Source organism: Musca domestica, unplaced genomic scaffold (assembly GCF_030504385.1).
Source record: "Musca domestica strain aabys unplaced genomic scaffold, Musca_domestica.polishedcontigs.V.1.1 14, whole genome shotgun sequence".
NCBI lineage: Eukaryota > Metazoa > Arthropoda > Insecta > Diptera > Muscidae > Musca > Musca domestica.
Genome location: NW_026712192.1, coordinates 10,375,126 through 10,400,397, shown reverse-complemented (window position 1 = coordinate 10,400,397; position 25,272 = coordinate 10,375,126). Strand labels below are relative to the sequence as shown.

Below are 25,272 nucleotides of genomic sequence, written 5' to 3'. Positions count from 1 at the left end.
AATTACCAGGAGTGAGAAAATATTTAGTCTCTGAAATGCAATGGAATATTGAGAGAAACAGCTTTAAGCTCAAGAGAAGAATGCCAACACAATACATTACTTTTGTCGTCTGTCATTTCCTCATTCGTTTATTCATATTCAGGGGTAATACAAGTTATAATTTTGAACATTTTTCTAAAGTTAATTTTATTTTGTATTGTACAATATATTAGTATATTGTTCCTTCTTTTTAGATGAGCTGTCCCAAGTTTTGGAATGCCGCATGGGGTAATGATGATGGGGCATGATGAAGCCACACATTTCGTGGAATTTTATTTAGACGCAATGTCAAGCGTCATGATGCATGCTAAGTAGGTGAATCTTTGAAATTGCCGCGTTTTTGAGGCTTTGGAAGAATTGTTTGTGCTCAATCCAAATGCCCACTAACTTGCAAAGTTATCATGAGGTTTGAGGTCCTCAAGTATTTTTGTGCTTTTTATTCGAATTTGGTGACTAATTTTTATATTATTGCAGCTTTCCTACATTATAGCAATTTCAAGGTAAAAACAAATAATTAGTCGATGCTCTTCCACGTGCTGGCGGTTCAATGTTTGCGTCGAGGGATTTTTAGAGGCGGTGGGAGAAGATTAATCCCTCCACACCAAGCCACAGTTAAACTTAAAGTGGTGGATGGCAAGTTCTTGGTAAGTTCTGAAATGTATGCAATGAAGAACTTAATATGTTTGTACATATTTACTTCTGTGTATAATGTTTTTATACCCTCCACCTTTAAAGGAGGGTATATTATGTTTGTCACTCCGTTTGTAACATCCCTAAATATTTGTCCTAGACCGCACAATGTATATAAATTCTTAATCAGCACAAGATTATAAGCCGATTTAGCGACGCCCCTCTGTCTGTGGGTCTGTCTGTTGAAATCGCGATACTTCCCACAATATTTGACGTGAAGCTTCAAAATTTGGCAGAACAATTTGAATTGTGTCTAGGATGGCTGATATTGAAAATGGGTGCACGTTTTGGTGTAGCCGCCATATGAAGGACACGCCGATATTCGTTATTTTGATAATCCTAGTCACATTTACCCACGAAATTGTTTCATCTTTGGTATTTAACAATCTCATCTCAATGCAGAACAATCTTTGTAGTATAAAATTGCCTATATAGATTCCCGTTTTGGTGTGGCCCCCATATAAAGGCTTCGCCCACTTTATGCTTTTTTCAAAAGTTTAACTTCATTATCCAAAAGTACTACTTGTATTTGCAATTTAAACTGTAACACTTTCAATCCAGATCATCGTCATATATTTAGGTGTTGAAATGGACCAAATACTGGAAAATATCTTATTTTGCGGTGGCTGTACAAGTCGCAATTATAGACCAATCGACATGAAATTGTGTTAAAAAAAACAATGTGTTTATAAAACCGCGAATATTTTTAATCCCGGCGAAAGTCAATTCTGACCATTGCGTAGATGCCGATTGTAAAGATATCGGATATATATAGCGAAATATGTAGAATCAATAAATAAAATGGAAATGGATGTTAGTTTGAGCGCTTATATGTCAAGAATGGCTGGACTGATTTTGACAAATCTTGTCAATTCAGAATGCGCTTTTGGCATACAGTGTAGGTCATATAGTGTAGGGATATTATTTTGAATTTTTTATCACTATTAATGCGAAGTGATAAACTAAATAAACAATGGAACTAAATTTGGTATATAGAGTAGGAATAAAATTGTTAGTTTCGGTGTTAAATCGGTGTGAAAAGTTCAAAATGTACTCATATTCTACAAATGAAGAAAAACACAATGCTGCATTTTTCAAGCTTAAAAAATCTTACATAAATTCATTTGATATTTGTAGTATTACAAGAATATAATATGGTCATTAATGTTAAAAATTATTTTTTATTGAATAATTTAACATTATTTGAAAGGCAGTAATTTGATTTACGGGTTATATACAATCATCAATATCTCGGCATAACTATAATATTATTTTGAAGAACAGACGAAATAAAAAAGTACATTTATATGTTAGTATGCTTGAAAATGAAATAATTAAGCAATTCGTGCTTTTTAATATTAAACAAATAATAACAAAATAATATTGATTGAGAATATGACAGAATAAAACTTAAACAATTCGTGATAAACATATTAAAAAACTAATAACATAATAATATTCATTGAGAAAATGAAAAATAGTATAAATTAAACAATTTTTGCTTTTTTAAAGTATTTTAAACAAATAATAACAAAATAATATTAATTGAGAAAATGACAGAATAAAACTTAAACAATTCGTGATAAACATATTAAAAAACTAATAACATAATAATATTCATTGAGAAAATGAAAAATAGTATAAATTAAACAATTTTTGCTTTTTTAAAGTATTTTAAACAAATAATAAAATAATGATATTAATTGAATAAGTGGGTAGTCGAACTCGAAAGGAAAAGAAAATAAAAGCAGAAAAGAGGTTCTATATTAACAGAGAAGACAATATCCGAGATACATCAGAAATAAGTCATAGCTGTAGGGCACGTAGCACAAACTGTTGTACACTACGTATACTTAAAGAATAAAAAAAGTAGCGAATTAAAAAAAGTTTATTAAAAAAGAACGTTGTTAATAAAAAAAATTGTTAATAAAAAAAAATTGTTAATAAACAAATTGTTGCTGTTTATTTAAAAAAAAAAAAAAATAATAAAAATAACTGTTTAAATGAAAAGAAAAAAGTGAAATTATGTTATTTGTATTGAAATTTAAATTCATAAGAGCCTTCTTATTTGAAATTTAAACGCAGCATACTTTTAAAGTATATCCAGACTTGATCCGTTTTAAAGTTATAATGTTTTAAATTCAAACCATATATTAAAAAAAAAAAAATAGGCTTATTAATTTAATTTCCTATACATATAACATTTATGTGTGTATAGAGTATTAATAATGCAAAACGATTCTGTGTTGGTAAGCTATAAACCTAATTGGCATGAAAAAAAGTTACGACGCTAAAAAAAATACCGGATCTATAAATTTACAGTTCGAATGTTTAATTTCTTCAACTTTTTCTTATTCTTTTTTGCTTTTAATAATATTTCACTCAACCACTTAGAATTTTTATAAATTAAAGTGTTTAGGGTAAAGTCCAAACATTCTAACCTATGTTTGAAACAAACATCATTTGCATCAAACCAATTGAACTTTTCATTTGTTTTTTCTATTATGTAGTCCGATATTTTTTTCTTTATATTTTGTCTTGATGCAAATTTGTTGAAAGCTACTTTGTAACATTTCATCTGAAAACTGAAAATTTCGAAAAAGTTGTCTGATGGATTAATTAAATTTAAGGAATTAACACCGAAATTTTTATTTTTTATTAGCAATTCCGATTCCGAAGACAATTTGTCGTCCTTTTTCATTTGGTCCACACAACGACAGCATTTTGTCTTTTGGACTGCACTCTTGTAGATTGTGTACCCTGAAACATACCTTTTAACTTGTGTTTCACACAAGTTTATGTCCTCAAGGAACTCTGAATCATCTTCGGAGTCGGAATTAGAGTGTTCCAATTTTAAATATTCAATAATATGAATGTTACCGGTATTTTTCAGTGATATTGGAAGTGAAATACTACCATCTTCTTCAGAATTGGTATTTTTAGTTGCTTTTAAAATATCGGAAGAGATTATTTTGGCGCTTATGTACCTCACTTCCTTTACTGATGGGCGTGTATTATTGCCTAGCGAAGACCGTATCCGGGAAAAGAAATTTTCCAAAGCATCCTGGTTTAATTTACCAGACAATATAAATTGGATGTTTGGGTAATCCCTAAATATGTCTTCGGAGAGCAATAATATACACTGTATTGTTTGCCAAAACCCATCAATACATTGTACAGTTGCTTTGCTGTTAACAACAAAGCTTCCAAAATAATCTCTGGCCTCTTCGAGCCGGGCAATTTTGTGTTTGCAGTTTCGATATATCGCTTTATTGTTGGGGTTTGCGGACGATGTCGTTTTAACATTTAATTCGTCGAATATATCGTTTAGCCTTTTTATAAATTCAGCTGTCGGATATGCATCGTCTGAAATACAACCGTTTTGCATACAGGTATGCATTGCGGCAGCTACAGAATTGCTTAAAACTTCAGTAGCTCTACTGACACTCATTTTATCCCACAGTGCTGGATTTATGTGTTTTTCCGTCAATTTGGGACACATCTTGAAGTTAGGGTTCTCATTATCAATTTCATATATTCTACGAACATATTCGAAATTGATAACTTCGCCGCTAATCGTTTTGTAGCCATGTGTAATCAAATTATTTCTGATTGATTTTATCAAATGGCAATAGTCGTACATACAATAAATTTTGTGTCCATTAAAAAAAAATATGGTTCGTATTTCGACGTCGTTAAGAAACTGTAAAGACCGATGTTTGTAGCCCCTTGGTCACAAACAATGGAACGCACGTCTAAGCCAATGTCCTGGATAACCTGCAGGTTCTCACACAGGACATTGTGCAATACGGCTTTTGTCGTATTTTTAGAAACAGGATAAAAGCTTATAATAAATTTCCAGTCGGAACATATGCCCTTGATCATAAAAAAAAGACATCTCCTAGCCATCTCTTTGGACCTTCTGTTCTTGCCAAAATCTTCAAACCCGTCCACAACGTCTTCTGCCTTGTTGTATTCTAGGACGGGCTTAATTTCCACCTCATCGTGAACGACGAAACAAATGCGTTCTCTTTCCGACATGTTTTGCACTTGTGCTTTCAAGCTGTTAACAACTGCAATATCTATACCAGGATTTAGAGAACGTATATGTTGCCATCGTCCTAGAGACCTAGGGCTGGGCAAATTAAATTTTATATTTTCCCTCATAAATTTGTAGCACCTCGCACCTCTAAAATATATATTTTGAGCAATATCTCTTTCTTTTTTAGTGTAAACTTTTCGTTCGTCCGTACCCATGCGAGCTAAAGTTAGTGCCTCTTCTGATGTATTCACGGAGGGAACAATGCACTTCCTTGTGAAATTGTCCAACTCAGTTTTGAGTTTTGCAACTTCACAAGTTAGCGCATTTCGTTCTTTTGTCAGTGCCTCGATTTTTTGCTTTAGTTCGTCATTTTCTGCTTTTAGTTCCTTTTCGTTTTGAATCAATTTTAAATTTTCTTTTTTCAGAATTTCCATTGGCCTATTTTGCATGGGTTCATCCGATTCAATTTCCCTATAAAATAAAAGGTTTGTGTAACTTTTTCCTTTAATAAAAGACGCTATTATTATATCCTTCACCATGGGTAGGAGGGTATATTAACTTTGTCATTCCGTTTGTAACACCTCTAAATATTCGTAGTTGACCCCATAAAATATATATATTCATAATCAGCATAACATTCTAAGACGATTTAGCGATGTCCGTCTGTCTGTCTGAGCTCACGATAGAGCCCACATTATTTGACGCAGAGCTTTGAAATTTGGCACAAGTGTGTGTATTGTTCCTAGGATGGTGGAACATGTTTGAATCCAGATACTTTTGTATAAAAATGGTTCCTTAGGTAGTGTTGGAGGGTATATTAAGTTCGGCCCGGTCGAACTTAATGTTTTTGTACTTGCAAGCCACACAACTGGTAGTAGTACCCATTATAAAGTCAAAAATAGGAAATTTGAAACAATTCCGGGTAAATTAATGTCTCTAAAATATTGTGAGGAACCGTTATAGGGGAGCTATACAAAGACGTGGACCGATACAGCCCATTTACGAATTTAACCTAAATCGAATTAGAATTTAACGCTGATATATACTTTGTAGGGTCTAAAATTAGTATTTCGAGGAATTGAAATCACACTTGAACGCAAGAAGTCTTTCTGCGAACAACTTTAACACCCATTATAAAGTCAAAAATAGGAAATTTGAAACAATTCCGGGTAAATTAATGTCTCTAAAATCATCAAAATACCGAATATTGTGAGGAACCGTTATAGGGGAGCTATACAAAGACGTGGACCGATACAGCCCATTTACGAATTTAACCTAAATCGAATTAGAATTTAACGCTGATATATACTTTGTAGGGTCTAAAATTAGTATTTCGAGGAATTGAAATCACACTTGAACGCAAGAAGTCTTTCTGCGAACAACTTTAACACCACAATATATATATATAAATACGCAAAATAATATATACAATTCCTTACATTATTTGCCAATATATATTTTCTGTTTTCTCCTCCTCAGGTTTTGGGATATTCGGCAATTCCATGTGTCTCCTTTCTTCAAAAAAATTCTCCTCGGGATTTGGTGAATGCGGAAATTCAGCTTCCTTTTTTTCTTCCAAAACACCAAATGGATACAGAGGAACTGTCAATTGAAGGAAATGGTAATATTTGTGTTATATTAAATTGTACAATTTCCTTACACCGGGTATATTCGACATAAGTTTGCCGACAAATATACAACAAACACAAGTAAGCAAAGGCTATAGTCGTGCGGGGCCGACTATGTGATACCCTACAACACTGCAAGATGGTAGAAGTACCCTTATGTCCAAATATATTTTGGAAGATTTCGCTTTTTAAATTATGTCATAAAGCACTGCCCAGATATTACCCTTAGCTTTTTCACTAGACACATTTGCCAAGTGTTTACGAACTCCGTCGTGCTGTTAGTTACAGCTAAATATAATCCAAATGCTAGACGTCTTCCCTGTCCTTAACACTTTTCTCATGCCAAATTCCGTGCCGATTGATTTCAATTGTGTGATCAGGAAAATGTGTCTGTTTTTGGTTCATTTTAACCCATAAATATTTTGAGTATCGGGCCATAATTGCGGCCTGTTGCGTGATTACAAATTAACATGTACGGACGGACATACGTAGCTAGATCGACTCAGCTCGGCGAGATAGGAAGATCCATACATACTTCCCTATGCGGGGAACCAATATTTCGAGGTGTTACATAATTTTTGGCCCAATCAAACTTATAATACCCCCGACACAGTGTTGTTGTTGTTATTCTTATACTTACTTGGCTTGGTGTATTTTTTAAATTTTTTGGCACCTATGCACGAACTTTCAAAATGTCTTTGGCAAAGGCGTGGCCATGGTCCAATTTTTTCGGATTTCAGCCCCAAAATTCGACACCATTCCTCTTTTTCCGTGGAATCTGTCGGAAATCCAAAGGTTTTCACAATTTTTTCACACGCGAATATGCACCGCTTAGACATTTTTTAAATATTTTAATTTCACACAAATTATATTGAAACTATTTTCACAAATGAATCATTAAAAAATGCACAATAATTTTTTCACAAAAATTTATGTACACATGACAAGGAAAGTATATGCCTACTTTATCATAAACAAATCCAGTAAGGAAAGGTCAAAATTCGGGCGGGCCGACTATATGATACCCTACACCACTAACCATAGTTAGCAGAGCTTTGTAAAAAATGTTTATATTGTTCATTTCTGAGATTTATAAGATACCTGATAACAAATATCATTATCTCTGTCATATGGCTAGAGAGGGTATATATTTGATACTGTCAAAACGTGGACGATGGGTCCTAGCCAAGTGTGAAGTAATGGGAAGCCACATAAAAAAATATAAAAAATAAATTTAATTTATTTTATTTAAATTTTCAATTATTTTTTAATTTTTCAGATCAATCTGGTAAGATTCGCATTTGGAACACCGTCAAAAAGGAACAAATTTTGAAAAATGAATTCCAAACCATTGGGGGTTTCATCAAGGATATTGCCTGGTTGGCCGACAATTAGCGCATTGTGGTTGTCGGTGAGGGCCGTGAACGTTTTGGCCATGAATTTATGACTGAAACGGGTACATCGGTGGGTGAAATTAGTGGCCAATCCAAACCCATTAATTCATGTGATTTCCGTCCTGCCAGGCCATTCCGTATTGTCACAGGTATAACCATAGATTTTCATTAAAATCGGAATTGAGAGTAACTTCCCCAATTAATTTTGCAGGCAGTGAAGACAACACCATTGGTGTCTTTGAGGGTCCACCCTTCAAGTTCAAGATGACCAAGCAAGAACAACACGTAGCCATTGCATGTCATTAAGGATCACAATAAACCCATTACTGTGTTGGGTTTGAGTGATGATCGCAGCACCATCTACACCGGCAGTCATGATGGTGTGGTAACCACCTGGATTTCGGGCAGTGGTATCAAAGATCGTGTAACTGGGGCTGGTCATGGTAATCAGTTGGGTCATATCTCAATTTAATGTCTTTGAAGAAACCCACTAAATTTCCCTTATCTTTGTTAACAGATGAATAGTATTGCTGCCTGGGATGATTTTGTTTACACCTGTGGCATTGGTGACAGTCTGCGTCAATCGAATCGAATGCATTCACCGATTATCACCTTGGTCCAGGATCAAAAGAAGGCCTTCTCCTTGGCAAAAAAGCAGAACAATAACAAGCCCAAACCATGAATGCAATTATCGTTCTGTTAAGTTTCATTACTTCTTTATAAATATGCATTTTTTTACTTTACTTTACTCCCCTATTTGTTGGTTCTCCTTATTTCTTTCGCTTGCATTAAGTTAAAAAAAGTTATTTCAAATTGTGTTTCTAATTATTTATTTATGCAATTTAAAACCCAAATCAATTATGTTTTCCCCCTCTTTTTTCCATCGTTTGTATCACATGAATGTTTTATAAGAGAAATACAAAGCAAATTCCTTTTCATATGAAAATGTTCTAAAAAATGGATTGTTTATCATCGTCATATATTTAGGGGTTGAAATGGACTAAATACTGGAAAATATCTTATTTTGCGGTGGTTGTACAAGTCGCAATTATAGACCAATCGACATGAAATTGTGTTAAAAAAAACAATGTGTTTATAAAACCGCGAATATTTTTAATCCCGGCGAAAGTCAATTCTGACCATTGCGTAGATGCCGATTGTAAAGATATCGGATATATAGCGAAATATGTAGAATCAATAAATAAAATGGAAATGGATGTTAGTTTGAGCGCTTATATGTCAAGAATGGCTGGACTGATTTTGACAAATCTTGTCAATTCAGAATGCGCTTTTGGCATACAGTGTAGGTCATATAGTGTAGGGATATTATTTTGAATTTTTTATCACTATTAATGCGAAGTGATAAACTAAATAAACAATGGAACTAAATTTGGTATATAGAGTAGGAATAAAATTGTTAGTTTCGGTGTTAAATCGGTGTGAAAAGTTCAAAATGTACTCATATTCTACAAATGAAGAAAAACACAATGCTGCATTTTTCAAGCTTAAAAAATCTTACATAAATTCATTTGATATTTGTAGTATTACAAGAATATAATATGGTCATTAATGTTAAAAATTATTTTTTATTGAATAATTTAACATTATTTGAAAGGCAGTAATTTGATTTACGGGTTATATACAATCATCAATATCTCGGCATAACTATAATATTATTTTGAAGAACAGACGAAATAAAAAAGTACATTTATATGTTAGTATGCTTGAAAATGAAATAATTAAGCAATTCGTGCTTTTTAATATTAAACAAATAATAACAAAATAATATTGATTGAGAATATGACAGAATAAAACTTAAACAATTCGTGATAAACATATTAAAAAACTAATAACATAATAATATTCATTGAGAAAATGAAAAATAGTATAAATTAAACAATTTTTGCTTTTTTAAAGTATTTTAAACAAATAATAACAAAATAATATTAATTGAGAAAATGACAGAATAAAACTTAAACAATTCGTGATAAACATATTAAAAAACTAATAACATAATAATATTCATTGAGAAAATGAAAAATAGTATAAATTAAACAATTTTTGCTTTTTTAAAGTATTTTAAACAAATAATAAAATAATGATATTAATTGAGAAAATGACAGAATAAAACTTAAACTTAAACGTGCTATTTAAAGATATAAAACAAATAATAAAATAATATTCATTTAAAAATGACAAATACTATAAATTAAACAATTCGTGCTATTTAAACATATAAAACAAATTATAACAAAATAATATTCATTGAGTAATTGAATAAGTGGGTAGTCGAACTCGAAAGGAAAAGAAAATAAAAGCAGAAAAGAGGTTCTATATTAACAGAGAAGACAATATCCGAGATACATCAGAAATAAGTCATAGCTGTAGGGCACGTAGCACAAACTGTTGTACACTACGTATACTTAAAGAATAAAAAAAGTAGCGAATTAAAAAAAGTTTATTAAAAAAGAACGTTGTTAATAAAAAAAATTGTTAATAAAAAAAAATTGTTAATAAACAAATTGTTGCTGTTTATTTAAAAAAAAAAAAATAATAAAAATAACTGTTTAAATGAAAAGAAAAAAGTGAAATTATGTTATTTGTATTGAAATTTAAATTCATAAGAGCCTTCTTATTTGAAATTTAAACGCAGCATACTTTTAAAGTATATCCAGACTTGATCCGTTTTAAAGTTATAATGTTTTAAATTCAAACCATATATTAAAAAAAAAAAAAAAATAGGCTTATTAATTTAATTTCCTATACATATAACATTTATGTGTGTATAGAGTATTAATAATGCAAAACGATTCTGTGTTGGTAAGCTATAAACCTAATTGGCATGAAAAAAAGTTACGACGCTAAAAAAAATACCGGATCTATAAATTTACAGTTCGAATGTTTAATTTCTTCAACTTTTTCTTATTCTTTTTTGCTTTTAATAATATTTCACTCAACCACTTAGAATTTTTATAAATTAAAGTGTTTAGGGTAAAGTCCAAACATTCTAACCTATGTTTGAAACAAACATCATTTGCATCAAACCAATTGAACTTTTCATTTGTTTTTTCTATTATGTAGTCCGATATTTTTTTCTTTATATTTTGTCTTGATGCAAATTTGTTCAAAGCTACTTTGTAACATTTCATCTGAAAACTGAAAATTTCGAAAAAGTTGTCTGATGGATTAATTAAATTTAAGGAATTAACACCGAAATTTTTATTTTTTATTAGCAATTCCGATTCCGAAGACAATTTGTCGTCCTTTTTCATTTGGTCCACACAACGACAGCATTTTGTCTTTTGGACTGCACTCTTGTAGATTGTGTACCCTGAAACATACCTTTTAACTTGTGTTTCACACAAGTTTATGTCCTCAAGGAACTCTGAATCATCTTCGGAGTCGGAATTAGAGTGTTCCAATTTTAAATATTCAATAATATGAATGTTACCGGTATTTTTCAGTGATATTGGAAGTGAAATACTACCATCTTCTTCAGAATTGGTATTTTTAGTTGCTTTTAAAATATCGGAAGAGATTATTTTGGCGCTTATGTACCTCACTTCCTTTACTGATGGGTGTGTATTATTGCCTAGCGAAGACCGTATCCGGGAAAAGAAATTTTCCAAAGCATCCTGGTTTAATTTACCAGACAATATAAATTGGATGTTTGGGTAATCCCTAAATATGTCTTCGGAGAGCAATAATATACACTGTATTGTTTGCCAAAACCCATCAATACATTGTACAGTTGCTTTGCTGTTAACAACAAAGCTTCCAAAATAATCTCTGGCCTCTTCGAGCCGGGCAATTTTGTGTTTGCAGTTTCGATATATCGCTTTATTGTTGGGGTTTGCGGACGATGTCGTTTTAACATTTAATTCGTCGAATATATCGTTTAGCCTTTTTATAAATTCAGCTGTCGGATATGCATCGTCTGAAATACAACCGTTTTGCATACAGGTATGCATTGCGGCAGCTACAGAATTGCTTAAAACTTCAGTAGCTCTACTGACACTCATTTTATCCCACAGTGCTGGATTTATGTGTTTTTCCGTCAATTTGGGACACATCTTGATGTTAGGGTTCTCATTATCAATTTCATATATTCTACGAACATATTCGAAATTGATAACTTCGCCGCTAATCGTTTTGTAGCCATGTGTAATCAAATTATTTCTGATTGATTTTATCAAATTGCAATAGTCGTACATACAATAAATTTTGTGTCCATTAAAAAAAAAATATGGTTCGTATTTCGACGTCGTTAAGAAACTGTAAAGACCGATGTTTGTAGCCCCTTGGTCACAAACAATGGAACGCACGTCTAAGCCAATGTCCTGGATAACCTGCAGGTTCTCACACAGGACATTGTGCATTACGGCTTTTGTCGTATTTTTAGAAACAGGATAAAAGCTTATAATAAATTTCCAGTCGGAACATATGCCCTTGATCATAAAAAAAAGACATCTCCTAGCCATCTCTTTGGACCTTCTGTTCTTGCCAAAATCTTCAAACCCGTCCACAACGTCTTCTGCCTTGTTGTATTCTAGGACGGGCTTAATTTCCACCTCATCGTGAACGACGAAACAAATGCGTTCTCTTTCCGACATGTTTTGCACTTGTGCTTTCAAGCTGTTAACAACTGCAATATCTATACCAGGATTTAGAGAACGTATATGTTGCCATCGTCCTAGAGACCTAGGGCTGGGCAAATTAAATTTTATATTTTCCCTCATAAATTTGTAGCACCTCGCACCTCTAAAATATATATTTTGAGCAATATCTCTTTCTTTTTTAGTGTAAACTTTTCGTTCGTCCGTACCCATGCGAGCTAAAGTTAGTGCCTCTTCTGATGTATTCACGGAGGGAACAATGCACTTCCTTGTGAAATTGTCCAACTCAGTTTTGAGTTTTGCAACTTCACAAGTTAGCGCATTTCGTTCTTTTGTCAGTGCCTCGATTTTTTGCTTTAGTTCGTCATTTTCTGCTCTTAGTTCCTTTTCGTTTTGAATCAATTTTAAATTTTCTTTTTTCAGAATTTCCATTGGCCTATTTTGCATGGGTTCATCCGATTCAATTTCCCTATAAAATAAAAGGTTTGTGTAACTTTTTCCTTTAATAAAAGACGCTATTATTATATCCTTCACCATGGGTAGGAGGGTATATTAACTTTGTCATTCCGTTTGTAACACCTCTAAATATTCGTAGTTGACCCCATAAAATATATATATTCATAATCAGCATAACATTCTAAGACGATTTAGCGATGTCCGTCTGTCTGTCTGAGCTCACGATAGAGCCCACATTATTTGACGCAGAGCTTTGAAATTTGGCACAAGTGTGTGTATTGTTCCTAGGATGGTGGAACATGTTTGAATCCAGATACTTTTGTATAAAAATGGTTCCTTAGGTAGTGTTGGAGGGTATATTAAGTTCGGCCCGGTCGAACTTAATGTTTTTGTACTTGCAAGCCACACAACTGGTAGTAGTACCCATTATAAAGTCAAAAATAGGAAATTTGAAACTATTCCGGGTAAATTAATGTCTCTAAAATCATCAAAATACCGAATATTGTGAGGAACCGTTATAGGGGAGCTATACAAAGACGTGGACCGATACAGCCCATTTACGAATTTAACCTAAATCGAATTAGAATTTAACGCTGATATATACTTTGTAGGGTCTAAAATTAGTATTTCGAGGAATTGAAATCACACTTGAACGCAAGAAGTCTTTCTGCGAACAACTTTAACACCACAATATATATATATAAATACGCAAAATAATATATACAATTCCTTACATTATTTGCCAATATATATTTTCTGTTTTCTCCTCCTCAGGTTTTGGGATATTCGGCAATTCCATGTGTCTCCTTTCTTCAAAAAAATTCTCCTCGGGATTTGGTGAATGCGGAAATTCAGCTTCCTTTTTTTCTTCCAAAACACCAAATGGATACAGAGGAACTGTCAATTGAAGGAAATGGTAATATTTGTGTTATATTAAATTGTACAATTTCCTTACACCGGGTATATTCGACATAAGTTTGCCGACAAATATACAACAAACACAAGTAAGCAAAGGCTATAGTCGTGCGGGGCCGACTATGTGATACCCTACAACACTGCAAGATGGTAGAAGTACCCTTATGTCCAAATATATTTTGGAAGATTTCGCTTTTTAAATTATGTCATAAAGCACTGCCCAGATATTACCCTTAGCTTTTTCACTAGACACATTTGCCAAGTGTTTACGAACTCCGTCGTGCTGTTAGTTACAGCTAAATATAATCCAAATGCTAGACGTCTTCCCTGTCCTTAACACTTTTCTCATGCCAAATTCCGTGCCGATTGATTTCAATTGTGTGATCAGGAAAATGTGTCTGTTTTTGGTTCATTTTAACCCATAAATATTTTGAGTATCGGGCCATAATTGCGGCCTGTTGCGTGATTACAAATTAACATGTACGGACGGACATACGTAGCTAGATCGACTCAGCTCGGCGAGATAGGAAGATCCATACATACTTCCCTATGCGGGGAACCAATATTTCGAGGTGTTACATAATTTTTGGCCCAATCAAACTTATAATACCCCCGACACAGTGTTGTTGTTGTTATTCTTATACTTACTTGGCTTGGTGTATTTTTTAAATTTTTTGGCACCTATGCACGAACTTTCAAAATGTCTTTGGCAAAGGCGTGGCCATGGTCCAATTTTTTCGGATTTCAGCCCCAAAATTCGACACCATTCCTCTTTTTCCGTGGAATCTGTCGGAAATCCAAAGGTTTTCACAATTTTTTCACACGCGAATATGCACCGCTTAGACATTTTTTAAATATTTTAATTTCACACAAATTATATTGAAACTATTTTCACAAATGAATCATTAAAAAATGCACAATAATTTTTTCACAAAAATTTATGTACACATGACAAAGAAAGTATATGCCTACTTTATCATAAACAAATCCAGTAAGGAAAGGTCAAAATTCGGGCGGGCCGACTATATGATACCCTACACCACTAACCATAGTTAGCAGAGCTTTGTAAAAAATGTTTATATTGTTCATTTCTGAGATTTATAAGATACCTGATAACAAATATCATTATCTCTGTCATATGGCTAGAGAGGGTATATATTTGATACTGTCAAAACGTGGACAATGGGTCCTAGCCAAGTGTGAAGTAATGGGAAGCCACATAAAAAAATATAAAAAATAAATTTAATTTATTTTATTTAAATTTTCAATTATTTTTTAATTTTTCAGATCAATCTGGTAAGATTCGCATTTGGGACACCGTCAAAAAGGAACAAATTTTGAAAAATGAATTCCAAACCATTGGGGGTTTCATCAAGGATATTGCCTGGTCGGCCGACAATTAGCGCATTGTGGTTGTCGGTGAGGGCCGTGAACGTTTTGGCCATGAATTTATGACTGAAACGGGTACATCGGTGGGTGAAATTAGTGGCCAATCCAAACCCATTAATTCATGTGATTTCCGTCCTGCCAGGCCATTCCGTATTGTCACAGGTATAACCATAGATTTTCATTAAAATCGGAATTGAGAGTAACTTCCCCAATTAATTTTGCAGGCAGTGAAGACAACACCATTGGTGTCTTTGAGGGTCCACCCTTCAAGTTCAAGATGACCAAGCAAGAACAACACGTAGCCATTGCATGTCATTAAGGATCACAATAAACCCATTACTGTGTTGGGTTTGAGTGATGATCGCAGCACCATCTACACCGGCAGTCATGATGGTGTGGTAACCACCTGGATTTCGGGCAGTGGTATCAAAGATCGTGTAACTGGGGCTGGTCATGGTAATCAGTTGGGTCATATCTCAATTTAATGTCTTTGAAGAAACCCACTAAATTTCCCTTATCTTTGTTAACAGATGAATAGTATTGCTGCCTGGGATGATTTTGTTTACACCTGTGGCATTGGTGACAGTCTGCGTCAATCGAATCGAATGCATTCACCGATTATCACCTTGGTCCAGGATCAAAAGAAGGCCTTCTCCTTGGCAAAAAAAGCAGAACAATAACAAGCCCAAACCATGAATGCAATTATCGTTCTGTTAAGTTTCATTACTTCTTTATAAATATGCATTTTTTTACTTTACTTTACTCCCCTATTTGTTGGTTCTCCTTATTTCTTTCGCTTGCATTAAGTTAAAAAAAGTTATTTCAAATTGTGTTTCTAATTATTTATTTATGCAATTTAAAACCCAAATCAATTATGTTTTCCCCCTCTTTTTTCCATCGTTTGTATCACATGAATGTTTTATAAGAGAAATACAAAGCAAATTCCTTTTCATATGAAAATGTTCTAAAAAATGGATTGTTTATCATCGTCATATATTTAGGGGTTGAAATGGACTAAATACTGGAAAATATCTTATTTTGCGGTGGTTGTACAAGTCGCAATTATAGACCAATCGACATGAAATTGTGTTAAAAAAAACAATGTGTTTATAAAACCGCGAATATTTTTAATCCCGGCGAAAGTCAATTCTGACCATTGCGTAGATGCCGATTGTAAAGATATCGGATATATATAGCGAAATATGTAGAATCAATAAATAAAATGGAAATGGATGTTAGTTTGAGCGCTTATATGTCAAGAATGGCTGGACTGATTTTGACAAATCTTGTCAATTCAGAATGCGCTTTTGGCATACAGTGTAGGTCATATAGTGTAGGGATATTATTTTGAATTTTTTATCACTATTAATGCGAAGTGATAAACTAAATAAACAATGGAACTAAATTTGGTATATAGAGTAGGAATAAAATTGTTAGTTTCGGTGTTAAATCGGTGTGAAAAGTTCAAAATGTACTCATATTCTACAAATGAAGAAAAACACAATGCTGCATTTTTCAAGCTTAAAAAATCTTACATAAATTCATTTGATATTTGTAGTATTACAAGAATATAATATGGTCATTAATGTTAAAAATTATTTTTTATTGAATAATTTAACATTATTTGAAAGGCAGTAATTTGATTTACGGGTTATATACAATCATCAATATCTCGGCATAACTATAATATTATTTTGAAGAACAGACGAAATAAAAAAGTACATTTATATGTTAGTATGCTTGAAAATGAAATAATTAAGCAATTCGTGCTTTTTAATATTAAACAAATAATAACAAAATAATATTCATTGAGAATATGACAGAATAAAACTTAAACAATTCGTGATAAACATATTAAAAAACTAATAACATAATAATATTCATTGAGAAAATGAAAAATAGTATAAATTAAACAATTTTTGCTTTTTTAAAGTATTTTAAACAAATAATAACAAAATAATATTAATTGAGAAAATGACAGAATAAAACTTAAACAATTCGTGATAAACATATTAAAAAACTAATAACATAATAATATTCATTGAGAAAATGAAAAATAGTATAAATTAAACAATTTTTGCTTTTTTAAAGTATTTTAAACAAATAATAAAATAATGATATTAATTGAGAAAATGACAGAATAAAACTTAAACTTAAACGTGCTATTTAAAGATATAAAACAAATAATAAAATAATATTCATTTAAAAATGACAAATACTATAAATTAAACAATTCGTGCTATTTAAACATATAAAACAAATTATAACAAAATAATATTCATTGAGTAATTGAATAAGTGGGTAGTCGAACTCGAAAGGAAAAGAAAATAAAAGCAGAAAAGAGGTTCTATATTAACAGAGAAGACAATATCCGAGATACATCAGAAATAAGTCATAGCTGTAGGGCACGTAGCACAAACTGTTGTACACTACGTATACTTAAAGAATAAAAAAAGTAGCGAATTAAAAAAAGTTTATTAAAAAAGAACGTTGTTAATAAAAAAAATTGTTAATAAAAAAAAATTGTTAATAAACAAATTGTTGCTGTTTATTTAAAAAAAAAAAATAATAAAAATAACTGTTTAAATGAAAAGAAAAAAGTGAAATTATGTTATTTGTATTGAAATTTAAATTCATAAGAGCCTTCTTATTTGAAATTTAAACGCAGCATACTTTTAAAGTATATCCAGACTTGATCCGTTTTAAAGTTATAATGTTTTAAATTCAAACCATATATTAAAAAAAAAAAAAAAATAGGCTTATTAATTTAATTTCCTATACATATAACATTTATGTGTGTATAGAGTATTAATAATGCAAAACGATTCTGTGTTGGTAAGCTATAAACCTAATTGGCATGAAAAAAGTTACGACGCTAAAAAAAATACCGGATCTATAAATTTACAGTTCGAATGTTTAATTTCTTCAACTTTTTCTTATTCTTTTTTGCTTTTAATAATATTTCACTCAACCACTTAGAATTTTTATAAATTAAAGTGTTTAGGGTAAAGTCCAAACATTCTAACCTATGTTTGAAACAAACATCATTTGCATCAAACCAATTGAACTTTTCATTTGTTTTTTCTATTATGTAGTCCGATATTTTTTTCTTTATATTTTGTCTTGATGCAAATTTGTTGAAAGCTACTTTGTAACATTTCATCTGAAAACTGAAAATTTCGAAAAAGTTGTCTGATGGATTAATTAAATTTAAGGAATTAACACCGAAATTTTTATTTTTTATTAGCAATTCCGATTCCGAAGACAATTTGTCGTCCTTTTTCATTTGGTCCACACAACGACAGCATTTTGTCTTTTGGACTGCACTCTTGTAGATTGTGTACCCTGAAACATACCTTTTAACTTGTGTTTCACATAAGTTTATGTCCTCAAGGAACTCTGAATCATCTTCGGAGTCGGAATTAGAGTGTTCCAATTTTAAATATTCAATAATATGAATGTTACCGGTATTTTTCAGTGATATTGGAAGTGAAATACTACCATCTTCTTCAGAATTGGTATTTTTAGTTGCTTTTAAAATATCGGAAGAGATTATTTTGGCGCTTATGTACCTCACTTCCTTTACTGATGGGTGTGTATTATTGCCTAGCGAAGACCGTATCCGGGAAAAGAAATTTTCCAAAGCATCCTGGTTTAATTTACCAGACAATATAAATTGGATGTTTGGGTAATCCCTAAATATGTCTTCGGAGAGCAATAATATACACTGTATTGTTTGCCAAAACCCATCAATACATTGTACAGTTGCTTTGCTGTTAACAACAAAGCTTCCAAAATAATCTCTGGCCTCTTCGAGCCGGGCAATTTTGTGTTTGCAGTTTCGATATATCGCTTTATTGTTGGGGTTTGCGGACGATGTCGTTTTAACATTTAATTCGTCGAATATATCGTTTAGCCTTTTTATAAATTCAGCTGTCGGATATGCATCGTCTGAAATACAACCGTTTTGCATACAGGTATGCATTGCGGCAGCTACAGAATTGCTTAAAACTTCAGTAGCTCTACTGACACTCATTTTATCCCACAGTGCTGGATTTATGTGTTTTTCCGTCAATTTGGGACACATCTTGATGTTAGGGTTCTCATTATCAATTTCATATATTCTACGAACATATTCGAAATTGATAACTTCGCCGCTAATCGTTTTGTAGCCATGTGTAATCAAATTATTTCTGATTGATTTTATCAAATTGCAATAGTCGTACATACAATAAATTTTGTGTCCATTAAAAAAAAAATATGGTTCGTATTTCGACGTCGTTAAGAAACTGTAAAGACCGATGTTTGTAGCCCCTTGGTCACAAACAATGGAACGCACGTCTAAGCCAATGTCCTGGATAACCTGCAGGTTCTCACACAGGACATTGTGCATTACGGCTTTTGTCGTATTTTTAGAAACAGGATAAAAGCTTATAATAAATTTCCAGTCGGAACATATGCCCTTGATCATAAAAAAAAGACATCTCCTAGCCATCTCTTTGGACCTTCTGTTCTTGCCAAAATCTTCAAACCCGTCCACAACGTCTTCTGCCTTGTTGTATTCTAGGACGGGCTTAATTTCCACCTCATCGTGAACGACGAAACAAATGCGTTCTCTTTCCGACATGTTTTGCACTTGTGCTTTCAAGCTGTTAACAACTGCAATATCTATACCAGGATTTAGAGAACGTATATGTTGCCATCGTCCTAGAGACCTAGGGCTGGGCAAATTAAATTTTATATTTTCCCTCATAAATTTGTAGCACCTCGCACCTCTAAAATATATATTTTGAGCAATATCTCTTTCTTTTTTAGTGTAAACTTTTCGTTCGTCCGTACCCATGCGAGCTAAAGTTAGTGCCTCTTCTGATGTATTCACGGAGGGAACAATGCACTTCCTTGTGAAATTGTCCAACTCAGTTTTGAGTTTTGCAACTTCACAAGTTAGCGCATTTCGTTCTTTTGTCAGTGCCTCGATTTTTTGCTTTAGTTCGTCATTTTCTGCTCTTAGTTCCTTTTCGTTTTGAATCAATTTTAAATTTTCTTTTTTCAGAATTTCCATTGGCCTATTTTGCATGGGTTCATCCGATTCAATTTCCCTATAAAATAAAAGGTTTGTGTAACTTTTTCCTTTAATAAAAGACGCTATTATTATATCCTTCACCATGGGTAGGAGGGTATATTAACTTTGTCATTCCGTTTGTAACACCTCTAAATATTCGTAGTTGACCCCATAAAATATATATATTCATAATCAGCATAACATTCTAAGACGATTTAGCGATGTCCGTCTGTCTGTCTGAGCTCACGATAGAGCCCACATTATTTGACGCAGAGCTTTGAAATTTGGCACAAGTGTGTGTATTGTTCCTAGGATGGTGGAACATGTTTGAATCCAGATACTTTTGTATAAAAATGGTTCCTTAGGTAGTGTTGGAGGGTATATTAAGTTCGGCCCGGTCGAACTTAATGTTTTTGTACTTGCAAGCCACACAACTGGTAGTAGTACCCATTATAAAGTCAAAAATAGGAAATTTGAAACTATTCCGGGTAAATTAATGTCTCTAAAATCATCAAAATACCGAATATTGTGAGGAACCGTTATAGGGGAGCTATACAAAGACGTGGACCGATACAGCCCATTTACGAATTTAACCTAAATCGAATTAGAATTTAACGCTGATATATACTTTGTAGGGTCTAAAATTAGTATTTCGAGGAATTGAAATCACACTTGAACGCAAGAAGTCTTTCTGCGAACAACTTTAACACCACAATATATATATATAAATACGCAAAATAATATATACAATTCCTTACATTATTTGCCAATATATATTTTCTGTTTTCTCCTCCTCAGGTTTTGGGATATTCGGCAATTCCATGTGTCTCCTTTCTTCAAAAAAATTCTCCTCGGGATTTGGTGAATGCGGAAATTCAGCTTCCTTTTTTTCTTCCAAAACACCAAATGGATACAGAGGAACTGTCAATTGAAGGAAATGGTAATATTTGTGTTATATTAAATTGTACAATTTCCTTACACCGGGTATATTCGACATAAGTTTGCCGACAAATATACAACAAACACAAGTAAGCAAAGGCTATAGTCGTGCGGGGCCGACTATGTGATACCCTACAACACTGCAAGATGGTAGAAGTACCCTTATGTCCAAATATATTTTGGAAGATTTCGCTTTTTAAATTATGTCATAAAGCACTGCCCAGATATTACCCTTAGCTTTTTCACTAGACACATTTGCCAAGTGTTTACGAACTCCGTCGTGCTGTTAGTTACAGCTAAATATAATCCAAATGCTAGACGTCTTCCCTGTCCTTAACACTTTTCTCATGCCAAATTCCGTGCCGATTGATTTCAATTGTGTGATCAGGAAAATGTGTCTGTTTTTGGTTCATTTTAACCCATAAATATTTTGAGTATCGGGCCATAATTGCGGCCTGTTGCGTGATTACAAATTAACATGTACGGACGGACATACGTAGCTAGATCGACTCAGCTCGGCGAGATAGGAAGATCCATACATACTTCCCTATGCGGGGAACCAATATTTCGAGGTGTTACATAATTTTTGGCCCAATCAAACTTATAATACCCCCGACACAGTGTTGTTGTTGTTATTCTTATACTTACTTGGCTTGGTGTATTTTTTAAATTTTTTGGCACCTATGCACGAACTTTCAAAATGTCTTTGGCAAAGGCGTGGCCATGGTCCAATTTTTTCGGATTTCAGCCCCAAAATTCGACACCATTCCTCTTTTTCCGTGGAATCTGTCGGAAATCCAAAGGTTTTCACAATTTTTTCACACGCGAATATGCACCGCTTAGACATTTTTTAAATATTTTAATTTCACACAAATTATATTGAAACTATTTTCACAAATGAATCATTAAAAAATGCACAATAATTTTTTCACAAAAATTTATGTACACATGACAAAGAAAGTATATGCCTACTTTATCATAAACAAATCCAGTAAGGAAAGGTCAAAATTCGGGCGGGCCGACTATATGATACCCTACACCACTAACCATAGTTAGCAGAGCTTTGTAAAAAATGTTTATATTGTTCATTTCTGAGATTTATAAGATACCTGATAACAAATATCATTATCTCTGTCATATGGGTCCTAGCCAAGTGTGAAGTAATGGGAAGCCACATAAAAAAATATAAAAAATAAATTTAATTTATTTTATTTAAATTTTCAATTATTTTTTAATTTTTCAGATCAATCTGGTAAGATTCGCATTTGGGACACCGTCAAAAAGGAACAAATTTTGAAAAATGAATTCCAAACCATTGGGGGTTTCATCAAGGATATTGCCTGGTCGGCCGACAATTAGCGCATTGTGGTTGTCGGTGAGGGCCGTGAACGTTTTGGCTATGAATTTATGACTGAAACGGGTACATCGGTGGGTGAAATTAGTGGCCAATCCAAACCCATTAATTCATGTGATTTCCGTCCTGCCAGGCCATTCCGTATTGTCACAGGTATAACCATAGATTTTCATTAAAATCGGAATTGAGAGTAACTTCCCCAATTAATTTTGCAGGCAGTGAAGACAACACCATTGGTGTCTTTGAGGGTCCACCCTTCAAGTTCAAGATGACCAAGCAAGAACAACACGTAGCCATTGCATGTCATTAAGGATCACAATAAACCCATTACTGTGTTGGGTTTGAGTGATGATCGCAGCACCATCTACACCGGCAGTCATGATGGTGTGGTAACCACCTGGATTTCGGGCAGTGGTATCAAAGATCGTGTAACTGGGGCTGGTCATGGTAATCAGTTGGGTCATATCTCAATTTAATGTCTTTGAAGAAACCCACTAAATTTCCCTTATCTTTGTTAACAGATGAATAGTATTGCTGCCTGGGATGATTTTGTTTACACCTGTGGCATTGGTGACAGTCTGCGTCAATCGAATCGAATGCATTCACCGATTATCACCTTGGTCCAGGATCAAAAGAAGGCCTTCTCCTTGGCAAAAAAAAGCAGAACAATAACAAGCCCAAACCATGAATGCAATTATCGTTCTGTTAAGTTTCATTACTTCTTTATAAATATGCATTTTTTTACTTTACTTTACTCCCCTATTTGTTGGTTCTCCTTATTTCTTTCGCTTGCATTAAGTTAAAAAAAGTTATTTCAAATTGTGTTTCTAATTATTTATTTATGCAATTTAAAACCCAAATCAATTATGTTTTCCCCCTCTTTTTTCCATCGTTTGTATCACATGAATGTTTTATAAGAGAAATACAAAGCAAATTCCTTTTCATATGAAAATGTTCTAAAAAATGGATTGTTTATCGTCTCGTTCTTGAAAAAATATTCTGAATTGTGGGAATTTAGCTAATTTGTTAGCTGTTAGGTCGCGTGAGCAACAGCTTCTTCGTTATTACAATTTTATTTCTTTAGTGTTCATCCTGTTCCAAAATATATATCCTAAGAATTGGATTGGATGATATGAAAAATGGCAGATATCGTGCGCACCAGCTGGACAGACTGACGGATGGACACCCCTAATTCTAAAACCGTTATTTTATTTCATTTCATTTATTTCATACAATTCAATATAAATAAGTCAACACGGTCAAAATCTTAAATTAATATACAACAGTAAAAAACAGCCTATAACTATATAAATCTAAAAAATCTAAATACATAAAAAATGTATAAAATTTTATACAATATATTTATATAAAAAAATAATTTAAATAACAATAATTAGACCCTCAGACACAACTCCTCCACCAAGAGAGAGAGAGAAAAGGCAAGAGGCATCAATACATTCAGGATTCACATTTATTGTGATTGGTTAATTATAAGGATTGAACCGTTTACAGATTTCGTATGAAAGATTCTTTAATGCAATTCACGTAAACCGCCATTGTGATTGAAATACAAATATTGTGATTGAAATACAACTACACTGAACAGTCGTGTAATTCACAACAAAAAATATAATTGTGATTGCAAATCCCTCATTCTGCCACGCTGCTGTCAAAATAATTGTTTACCTTTTTGTACAAGCATTTTGTATGAAGCATTTTCACAAATACAAGGAAACTCTTTTCTTCAAAAGATTTTTTACATTGCTGTTAAGTTTTTTGCTGAGAGAGCTTTGAAAAATGCACTTTTTCCAGTCAAATTTGTAGCCCTCTATAACCATAATTTCACACTATTATTGGAAAATGCTTCTTGTCTAGTCTTTACGTATAATAATAATAATAATAATAATAATAATAATAATAATTGTCTTTGAACAAACGAGTTTTAGGTTGACTTAGTTCGATTTCGGCCCTAGGCTCCTTTGTTCTTTTCCGAATAAGTCATCCGATGACTTAAGCCAGTCGGAAAAGCGTTTTATGTATTCTCACCTTTAAACCAGTCAATGAAGCGTTTTATGTATTCTCACCTTAAAGCTAAAAAAACTACGAAAAATGTATGAAAAGTCAAACTTTCTTTTTAAAATATACTCTGTTTCAGAACCTGCAATAATCTACTATTTTGCAACTTTCTCGATATCAAAAAGGATAATCGGTTATCGTAGTAAAAACTTTTACTTTCTTGCAGTTCTGGAATAGACCAAATTTTATTATTTTGTGCACACTTTTTATATATGCTCTGTTCCAGAACCTACTAGTTTTGCATTTTTATCATATACAAAACATTAATTGTAGTAGAAATTTTTACATTCTTGCAGTTCTGAAACAGAGTCAACTTAAATATGTTGTGAGCAAGCATTGTACAATAATTAACGTGTTTTAAATGAATTTTTATAAAAGGTTTAAATTTATCTTTGGAGATTCATCTATTGACAGCATATAATAGTTCCATATGTTTACAAAAGATAGATTGACTTAAATTATTGTTATTTAGTTATAAAACTAACGATCACAGTATTAAAAAAAGCTTTATATAAAAATAAATTCAAATATTGCAATACTTAGAGTATGGGAAAATAAAAAGGCGACCAAAAAGTAATAATCCCAAATCGAAAAATCGATTACGGTAGGTCGATTTTCAGCACAGATACAAGTTAACATCGATTTTAAAGTTTTTCAACGCAAAAAGTCGAT

General features: G+C 32.7%; 2 protein-coding genes and 3 pseudogenes across 2 annotated transcripts; 3 read left to right on the top strand and 2 right to left on the bottom strand.

Moving 5' to 3' along the window:
• The first annotated feature begins 3,598 nt into the window (after positions 1 to 3,598).
• Positions 3,599 to 8,270, top strand: LOC131801049 (actin-interacting protein 1-like; annotated as a pseudogene).
• A 1,936-nt stretch (positions 8,271 to 10,206) lies between these two features.
• Positions 10,207 to 13,778, bottom strand: LOC131801048 (uncharacterized). The gene is made up of 3 exons (XM_059119013.1): positions 13,600 to 13,778; positions 10,910 to 12,878; positions 10,207 to 10,215 (listed from the first exon to the last, which is right to left on the bottom strand). The coding sequence occupies exons 1-3, from the start codon at positions 13,662 to 13,664 to the stop codon at positions 10,207 to 10,209; spliced, it is 2,043 nt and encodes a 680-aa protein (XP_058974996.1). The 5' UTR covers positions 13,665 to 13,778.
• Positions 13,779 to 14,728: 950 nt separating this feature from the next.
• On the top strand, positions 14,729 to 16,112 carry LOC131801047 (actin-interacting protein 1-like; annotated as a pseudogene).
• Positions 16,113 to 17,561: 1,449 nt separating this feature from the next.
• LOC131801046 (uncharacterized) lies at positions 17,562 to 22,226 on the bottom strand. Its single transcript, XM_059119011.1, has 3 exons — positions 20,990 to 22,226; positions 18,526 to 20,268; positions 17,562 to 17,607 (listed from the first exon to the last, which is right to left on the bottom strand). The coding sequence occupies exons 1-3, from the start codon at positions 21,052 to 21,054 to the stop codon at positions 17,562 to 17,564; spliced, it is 1,854 nt and encodes a 617-aa protein (XP_058974994.1). The 5' UTR covers positions 21,055 to 22,226.
• Positions 21,138 to 23,534, top strand: LOC105262362 (actin-interacting protein 1-like; annotated as a pseudogene).
• The last annotated feature ends 1,738 nt before the right edge of the window (positions 23,535 to 25,272 follow it).